Source organism: Polypterus senegalus, chromosome 1, assembly GCF_016835505.1.
Source record: "Polypterus senegalus isolate Bchr_013 chromosome 1, ASM1683550v1, whole genome shotgun sequence".
In the NCBI taxonomy this organism is placed as follows: Eukaryota; Metazoa; Chordata; class Cladistia; order Polypteriformes; family Polypteridae; genus Polypterus; species Polypterus senegalus.
Window position 1 is genome coordinate 234,047,813 of NC_053154.1, and position 10,000 is coordinate 234,057,812.

At 35.8% G+C, this 10,000-nt stretch overlaps 1 protein-coding gene across 10 annotated transcripts in view; it reads right to left on the minus strand.

Moving 5' to 3' along the window:
• Positions 1-441: 441 nt before the first annotated feature.
• The window catches only part of ebf3a (EBF transcription factor 3a), a 102,821-nt gene continuing 93,262 nt past the window's right edge, over positions 442-10,000 (minus strand). For 4 of the 10 annotated variants that reach the window (XM_039770215.1, XM_039770214.1, XM_039770198.1 and 1 more), the window contains exons 12-16: positions 9,307-9,372; positions 6,569-6,746; positions 4,931-5,131; positions 4,015-4,212; positions 442-2,187 (exon numbers count right to left, since the gene is read on the minus strand). In XM_039770215.1, the coding sequence (XP_039626149.1) occupies positions 2,156-2,187; positions 4,015-4,212; positions 4,931-5,131; positions 6,569-6,746; positions 9,307-9,372 (675 nt within the window). In that variant the 3' untranslated portion in view covers positions 442-2,155. The remainder of the gene's footprint in view (positions 2,188-4,014; positions 4,213-4,930; positions 5,132-6,568; positions 6,747-9,306; positions 9,373-10,000) is intronic. The other 6 variants (XM_039770216.1, XM_039770219.1, XM_039770210.1 and 3 more) reach the window with 3 other exon arrangements.

Consider the following 10,000-nt stretch of genomic DNA (forward strand, 5'->3'; position numbering starts at 1 on the left):
TGATAAAAAAATGTCATGTACAATATACAACATTTATACTCATTCTTTGTCTATGGTACAATATAAAATATGTCGCGTTCATAGACTTTCAAAGTGATTTGCAGAAGACAGCAAAATAAATGTAGAGAAGGAGATAAAAGAAAAGAAGGGGGATCGCGGTTTGATTTGATCTGAGGACAGTTGTGCTTTTTGTTCCACTAACGAGTGATCTCTTTGTGGTAATGGAGTGATTATTAGCCATGGTGGTGTACGTCTGTCAATACAATGGCAGCAAAGCTATTCTCAAAAAGTCCACTGTTAAAGCATCATTAGAGTTTTTCTGACAAATTTTAATAAAACATCAGTGATCAATTTATGATACCATTCCAGATTTACGTCTGATTGTTATTTTTTTTTTTTTGTTTTTGTTGGTTTCTCTTTTTTTTTTTCTTTTTTTCTTGTTTTTTTTTTGTAAACACAGTTCGGCGACGTGGCAAAGTCATGGGTGGCAAGGTAAAAATTACTTTTTTTTTTTCTTTTTTTAAACATTCTACAAAAAAAATTTACAACCACAAATTGAATCATCTTTCTGCGGTTGGCATACATGCACAATTTTTTTTCTACTAGTATTCATTACAGCCATGTGTCACAAACAATTTATTGACTATACAACAAACAGTTTTTATTCAAAAAATTATTTGTTTAGATAACTTAAAAATTAATATAAAAATAAACAATGAATTTGACTTTTCCTTAAAATAAAAAAAAAAATGGACGGAAAGTCTTGACAAAGTAACACATTTTCTGAAATACAAATGAAATATATGGACATTGCGATCACTTTAGAAGAAATAAACATATGAAGGCAGCAATTTCTTGGCTGAATGCTTTTTGCAGCATCACAAAATCTGGCCGTGACAAACAATACATACAAGTGAAAATTATATGATGAAAAGCAATATACAAAATTTCAAAGATAAATACAATATTTATAATTGATATGTTACAAAAAATTCCCTTAGTGACTGCAAGTGTTTTATGTGAAATAAAGTGTTGCTATGAATAAAGTTATTTTACTCCTTATAAACATCATAAGGAATAAAAACTCTGTACTAAATATTTAGGTGAATCTGAAAAAATTCAAGAGGAGTGTATAAATATTTAGCTACAACTTTGGCAAAATCACAAAAGTCTACAATTTTATAACCACATACAAAACACATTAGGGAAGAAGGATCTAGAAGTCAAAGGACAACTTTCTGGTACAAGAAACATAGACTTCACAGTAGCCTAAGAATGCAATAGTATACAGTGCTAGCAAAAAGTTGAAAAACATTGCAGATCACACTTGCTTAACAGGAAGCTCTAGCAGTGGAAGTATAATTCTTTCTTTCTTTTTTTTTTAACCAACAGACAGTAGTATTTTGTCTCTGTCAGTGTGCTTGTCGAAGGCAAGAGAAGAATTTTTGCAATATCAAAGATACAATTTCTAACTACAATAAGTTACAAAGTTATTTTTTTAAGATGAAGTAAGCATGATAAAATTTTCCCCCAGCCCTTCCCCATTTCCCTGTTTTTTTTTTTCTAAATTATATATTTTCATATTCTTTCCAGTTCAATGGCTCATACCTTCTTGGCCCTACTTGTAATTCTCACCACACCAAAAAAAAAAAAAATTGTATTCACATTATAGAGATACACAACATTTGTGAATCTATTTAAGAGAAAAGAAAAATGTTCTGAGGCATTTTCCATCAGTGTTTGTTTGTTTGTTTGTTTGTTTGTTTTTCATGGTATTCAAAATGGTGCATCCACAGAGTTTCTCCCTACACATAGCAAGAACTAGACATACCCAAGATGTAATCAGAAACTTTATACAAAATAGGCATTTTTTTTTTCTTTATCTTCAAGAGTGAGAAATGTGAAAATATGAGAAAAAATTCAGTCAATAAAATGGAATTGTTCATGAAGAAGTTGCTTGCATGTCAATTCTTAATAATTTGAATAAAGTCTTTGAAACAAAGTCTTTTTTTTTTTTCTTCTGAATAACAGAATTAGTTGCTGATTTTTTTTATTCATGATTGATGACACTGTTTCTACCAGTATCTTTTATATGTATAAACTTGTTCCCTGAAGCCCATCTTATGGAAGGTCGGTGCTGAAGAACAAGTGACATTTACATTGGAGGGACCACCAACCCGGACATTGCTGAAAAACAAAAAAGAAAAAGGGAAGACGGTTAAACATTTTGTAAGTAACCCGGGCTCTCTACTGACATTGCAATCTGTGTGTAACAGTGCCAGAGCTCCTATGAAAAGCAAAGCGAGGTGCTTCTCGATTAGACTGCTTCAGTACTACTGTCGGAATCCAAGATGCTGTTTTTCTCTTTCTACTTTTTCCCTTTCAGAATCACTTAGGGGGAGAGGGGTGTTGTAGTAACAGTTTGCTGGTAAGGAATAACTGAAATGTGCCTTTCTAACAAGGCATTCTACAAAGACTTCACTTTTAAAAAGAAGAGGATTTTGACATTTTCAGCAGAAGGCATCCTGCCTCCCACATGTGTGATATTTCTCTTAGCGTTTTGTTAATGGCAAACAGTGGCCCAGACTCCCATGAGGCTGGCTTTGCTGACAGCTGAGAAACAACATGGTCACTTCTGGTAACGTCAGATACGGCCAGCTCTCTCGCCAGTCAAGGACCAGACACTTCTCAGGTTCCCTAAATTGAAATCTTACCAACCCTGGCTCCTTTCTTCCAGCATTTCTGACATGGTTAGAAGATCTCGATTTTCGCATTCTCTTAATTGTATTTTATCATAATAACCTGGGCTACCATCTCAAGAGCTCTCTAAGATCAAAGGAATGTTGAAGACCATCTGCCTGCAAAATGTTAGCAAAGGTGCCACCCAGAGACTACTGATTCGTGCACTTGGTCATTTCACTCATTTCTAACAATTAGGCACCTTAGTGTACTGTGAGAATTAAAATTAAATTAATCTCTCTTGCTTTTGTGTAGTATCATGGTTCGGGAGATTTAAAGTTTGGTGTTGCATTAGATGACATGGTACTCCTCATTAATTTGTGCACAACAAATATTAATAAATATATGCATGTAGCAACATGAACTTTAATTTGCCACTTCATTAATTCTAACAATATTCATCTCAGATTCACACAGCAGCTCAAACTTAGTTTTAAAGTGGCAGCCTTGCATTGTGAGCTACAAAGAGAAGCATACTTAATTATATTTCACCAACACTGAACAAAGCAGTGACATGATCATCTGCTGCGTAGCAAAGGTATTGTTTAGAACCCCAAGTAATATTCTGAAGTCTGAGTAAATAAAAAATAAATCCCATATAATTATGCTAATTCATAATGTTATGCACTTGGCTTATTATATGACTTCATTGAGGTTACATGACAGGAAGACTATGCATATAAAGCCCATTGTTTCAATCAGCGTAACCCCAGTATTTTTTGTATCTTTTGCTTGCAGAAAGAAAGTTACATGTTTGATCTAAAGAACACTGAAATCATTTCATCATCACCACGTTCTGGTACCAAAAACCCACTCTATGTTTGTAGACGCCCTAAACAGAGCCTGAACACAAGGTCAGTGTGACAAATATTCATACAAACGTGTAAGGTTTTCGTTTTTTTTTTTGTTTTGTTTTTTTTTTTTGGTAAACTTACAGAATGTTCTTAGCAATTGTTATTTTCTAATTTACAAATGTTGAGGAACTGTTCTTACACTTTTAGCATATGTTCAAAATTTATGTTAAACATGTATGCTTTTATTTAACCCCCACTATTTAAACTTTCAGACTAAATTTCATTTGTCTTTGAAAGAAACAAAATATATGAATGAATGTTCATAAATAAAATAAGCAGATATGATGTCTGAAAACTTCTAAAATGATAATTTAGGATTAAACACTTGCATAATTAAATGAGGTAAAAAAAAAAGTATTTTTGAGCTTTCCAGGAAGTAACAAGCCTGTGGGACACTAAAAAAGCAGGGAGTCCAGCTCACCTTGAAGTCCATTTCCATTTGCACTGGTGCAAGAAGGAGGAGGAGATGCTTGGGGCCTGACAACAGGGGCAAAGGCGCTCTTTTGTTTCACTGCAGAGATGACATTGGCAGGTGAGAATGAGAAAATGCCGTGTGTACTGCTACAGTTTGAAGGGAGGGTGACCGAAGAGGCTGCCATGGTAGGGCTTGACGGCACTACTGCAATAAAGCAAAAATAAGCACGACTCAGAGAGGATTGAATGGCACAAATGGAGAAAAAAAAATAATAATAATAATAAAGAGAGTGGTAAGGCCTTGCCTCTTTGAAAATAAAAATAAGAAAAATAAAATAACAATTTAGGGAAGGAAAAAGTGATTTGGACAAAAATTGAGCAAAGAATGACAACTATGGGGGGACACATTTGTTTGTGTGTGAGTATATATACTGTATATAATATATAAATACGTATCTATATACATATATGTATATATATATATATCTATCTATATATACAGATATAAATATAGATAGATATATATATATATATACATATGTGTAGGTACTGTACATTTAAATAAAGAAAGCATTCTGGCTAGGCCACTCTCTGGATAACAGGCTTTGTGTTGGACTCTGCTGAAGTATTATTATACAGATTTTTTTTGTAAATTATACATGTTTCATATATATATATATATATATATTTTTTTTTTTTTTCCTAACGCGCATTTCGTTTGGTTAATTTCAATTACTAATATTTTTTTTTTCCATAGAGAGTGTTAACTGACTGTTGTGTTCAGCCTCCAGAGTCATCCCTCCTCTTATCCAGTATTCCACATATCACTCATCATTATTATGCTCATAAGAAATAAAATATGATAACTATACAAAATTTCTAGCTAATAAAGGAAAAATCTAAGGATGAAGAGTTTTAAGTACCTCGATACTTACTGCCGTAGGGGGAATTAGCGGATGAGCCGTTAAGAAAACCGGGAGAACTCGGAACCCCCAGGTTTGGCATTCCTGCATTTCCATAACCGTTCATGCTGTTGCTTACTGTGTTGTAGTTGGACTGTTGAGGAGTGCTACTTGGAACATACCCACGCGGAGACACGCTGCTTGTGTTGCGACTGTAACCTACTGTTGAAACAAAAAAACAAAACAAGACACAAAAGAGTCAAAATCAGAGTGGGCTGACAATAAGCAATTTTATTAATCTTTGTTCTACACTTCATTCAGTGTATAATCATCCCTGCTTTATTTTATCTGACATATAACACAAAATAGCATGGTTAAATCTTACTAGCCTCAAGTACTGTGTTTACACTGGGCTGAAATTGGGCAGCAAGTTAGTTAATAACTTAAGAAACTAATCCTGTCCCAAGAGATTCACTATTGAATGAACAAGTTTAGGTATAAAAGAATATGAGCCAATCCTGATGGCATTCTTAATGTGCGAAAGGAGGGGGCAGGAGTGGAAGCAAGCATTACACTTGAAGTGCCAACTGAAGATTTATTTTTTTAATTACTGTGTATCGACTTCTGATAATTGTCATCTGTCCTACAGTGACAAGCACATGGAACAGACACCCGCTGAGCGTTAAAAGTAACATTCATCAAATGTGAATTGATTTTGTTGTGCTGCAGGAAGTGAAAGTATTATACTGCAACAATGCCAAACATGGGTAATAATATTTTACATGAACAATGTGAGGTAGACAACAGTGTTTACTTTAAAGTGGGTTCACAACTTTACTTCGTTTGAATGCCACACATTCCACACAAAATGTTTTGAAGTGCTCAAAATTAGAAATAGATTTATTGACTGGAAGTAATGATTTGGAGATTTTACCAATATTGTGATTAGGGGTCGACTTCTTGCTGGCTGAGCAGAAACAATGCGCTTAGGTTGTCAGCAGTTTGATTTTACCATTAGTTTGTCTTTTAGGACATTTATCAGTGTGGAGAGCAGTAGAATAAGTTATAAGAAAACTACTATTCCACACTAAGTGTGCTATTTTATATTTATACAGTACTATGTCATTTAGGGGGAAAAAATAACAGTTGTAAATGCAGTATATACAGCTATCTGCCAGACTGACTTCAACTAAGCAGATGATGTATTCTTTTAATTTTGAGGAAAGGGCAAGGAGGGGACAATAATGTTACAATGACAGAGTGACAGGCATGCAATAAAACACAAAACAATAGTTAGGAGGACCTACTGCTGCCTCAGCCCATCAGTGTGACCAGTGTCAGTCAAAAGATTTTGTTAAACAGACTCAAACGACAAGGAAAAGGGATTTTTCACTCTGACCTGACCTCAGCAGTAGTAACAAAGAACAGATGTGAAACTATTATCAGCATTCGTGTAAAGTGAATACCAAGAATGGTCATTCACTGCCAAGTAAACAAGGGATTCGATGACAGTGTCAACCCACCTCTTGGGAGATTAATTAGAGTCTGAGAGAGGGAATAAAGCTACATTCACACAAACTGAGCACTGGTCAGGTAATACTCAAGGATAAGGTAGATTAGCTGTTGTACTAAGTCTTATCTTAAGTCAAGGTAACATACCTTGGTCATTACCCTGTGATGTCTCTGATACGTTGACTGCTAACTGACTGCTGAACGAGTTTACTCCCATCATGCCTGTGTGTGATGGAGTGTTGGCAAGAGATGGAATCTGGTTGTGATTGCGAGGTACACTGTACAGAGCTTCAGCAATATCAGCTGCCCTCTTTAGAATAATCTCCTGAAAAAAAAAAAGCAGGCAATTGCAATTACAGTTATTAGAAGTGCGTACATCCTCTAGCTCTGCGCTGATTGAAACAGGATGTTACTTCATGTGCCAACAATAACATGCATTTACAACAACTACTGATTCTTTATACACAATTATTTTGCAAATACAATTTAAATACATTACATGATAACGAAAAGTAATACACAAAACCGCTAATCATCAGCTGTATTTTAGTTACATTAAGAATGCATATTTAAGATATCTGAACAAGGATTATGGGCTTTACATTTTTGTTTGTTTACACCTATTTGAATGTATACTTGCATACTAATAGTCTCTAAGCTATTCAAATGGCAAAACAGTCTTTAGCACTGGACAAAGGTATGACATTTCTTTTTCAGAATATTTTATATATTGTTAAAGAATGAGTGACTGCTTAAACTACTATAAAAACATCTGCTCATTATCTTCTACCCGCTTTGTCTAATTCACTGTCATATGGGCTCGAGCCTCACCCAGCATCGTCAGGCACAATACAGGAATCAACCCTACAGGAGGCACCACATCATCATAGAGCATAGTCAGGGCGCACACCCATATGTATCCACACTAGGCCAAACTTCATTCGCCAATTAACATAACACATACATCTCTGGATTATGGGAAGAAAGCCCAGGGAGTGCCCAGAGAGATACACACAGGGAGAACATGAATGTTACACATAGAGAGTGAAAAGGTCCAAAAACATGGGCTATAAAGCTGTAGTCTTAACCACTATGCATGAAAATCTTCAGATTTCACTGCATTCTATGCTTTAAAAGCAATCACCATCTATTTATATAAATGCTGCAAGGACAAAAGTTCCTAATTTAGTACTCTCCACTGGATCTGTGGCACGCTGATACAAAACTAAGTGTAGCAATTGGTTACATTCAGCAAGAACCGTCCATCATTTCAGTTTGACTGACACCTACTTAAACAGGAAAGTGTATTTATTTTTGGAAAATCTTCACTCAATTTGCAAAACCCAACCATGGCTAAATATGAGGAGAGGACCAATTGCACCATCCCACTTCTGCTGCAGCTGCTGAAGGTTTCTAGCAGAGATCACCCAGTTCGAATCTCAGTTTAACCCTTGTGGCATTTACCTGAGATGTTCCAGCTCTGCATTACACTTTGATAATAGAAATAAAATATTTCAGTCTGCTCTTTAACTTGACCATGAAATTGGAAGTTTGAAATGGCTCCATGGCTACCCTACATCTGGTCAAACGGCTATACTTCTAATTGTTTAAAGGTAGGGAAAGGGCTGATAGTGAAGGGTGAGAGTGAAGGGTATGCAGCTCATACTGTAGCAAACTGCTGATAGCTGCAGTGTTTGTAGGAGGGGACATGAAGAGCCACAGGCCTGTGAACTTAAATAACTTCATTACCAAATATTAAAATGACACACTAATCCTAACCATGCTTCAGAAATAAACTAACTGTTTTGTCAACCAGCCTGTCCTTTTAGGACTTACTTATCATGTGACTATGTTATACTGACAACTTTTCTATTACTTTTATAATTAGTTAGTAAGGTTCATTCTTTTGTCCTGTCGATTTCTAAACCTATTTTTCGATTACAAGGTCAGGATTGGTCTATCCTTATATTATCAGGGGCAAGACAGGAGTCAGCCCTGGTCAACACGCCTGTCCACCACAGGACACACTCATAGTCACAGTGAGCCACTTCAGAGCTACCAGTGAACACAACACACCTATCTGCGAGAAGCAGAAGGCAACAGATTACCCAGAGAAAACCCCAGCAAACACAGGGAGAAAGTGCAAACTGGCCATGAGTTAAGAATTCAACTCTGATTCCTGGAGCTGTGAGGCAGAAGCAATAACTAACCACTATGTTATTGTACCACCCCCTGAAGAGTTTCTAAAAGAACAATTATTTTCTTCCTCATATAAGCAGAAGCATTTACTTAAACATTTCCTCAATAGTCATATTTGCAGGCTCGGTAAATGACGCAATTTCCTCGAGTTTGTATTTTTATGATATGTACTTATAAATGAAAGTGAAAAATAAAGGTATGCCTGTTCCATTTTCAGACAACATATTGTTTTAATAGGGCAGCATACATATATTTAAAGACAAAGGTAATTAGTATCTGCTAGTGAAGGTTTTATTATACAGGGAAAAGAACCGTTCAACTTTAGTTAATCTGAATCAGTTCATGTTCACTTTCTAGCATAGCAATGTCTGAACACTGATGTTGAGCAGATTTATTAGTTAAAAAGTATTTTGGATTAAGTTCAAGGTTATTCTCTGGTTTGCATTTGTGTGTATGTTTTCAAGTGATTAACCATATTAACAGACAAGCTGAAAGGCGAGACAGGCGTGGAATAGGAAGGCCTGTGCAGCTGTTTAAGTGTGATGACACCACATTAGAGTACCCTGAAGGAAGCCTTGAAATTTAGAAACAGGATAACTAATTGTGCTGTTTTAATTATTTCATGTACCCGCAAAGGATGTGCTTCATTGCCAATCTAAGACAGACATTTCCTACTGTTAGCTTACCTGGTTATTGTGGGGCATTCCGTAAAGGGCTTCTACGAGGTCAGCAGCTCTTTTCAACAATACCTCCTATGGTAAAAAAAAAACCAAATGCATCAACAATATGCTGCATGTATTAAAAATGCAAATTATTACAGCTACCGTAATTAGGATAGCACCTTAACATAAACATGTATAAACTTGAAGTACTGAATTATTAATTAACACATTGTCACGAAAACTTTCTGACCAATCCAAAAAAGGTCATTTCAAGTTTTAATTCTCTATTTCCGATGCACCCGCTTAATAAATACACATTAAGGGTGACATATCAGCACACTGGGTAGGACTTCTGTCTCACACATTCAGCACTCTGGGTTTGAATCCCACGGGAACATTTGTCCGTGTAGAGTTTGTATATTCTCCCCATGCAAGTTAGATTAATTGGTGATCTTAAATTGGCCTTGAGAGAGTATGACTGTGTAAGCGCGGGACTAGAACTAGGACTGAGAGTGGGAGTGGAACCCCCCAACAGACTGGTGCCCTGTCAAGTGTTGTTTCCTGCCTTGTACCCGATTGTGTGTGTGTGATAGGCTCTTTATCTCCTTTGACCATAAATTGGATTAAATCAGTTTGAGAATGTAACGTGATTTTACACACACATACATATTTATATGTATGTATACACATACAACACACACACACACACACACACACA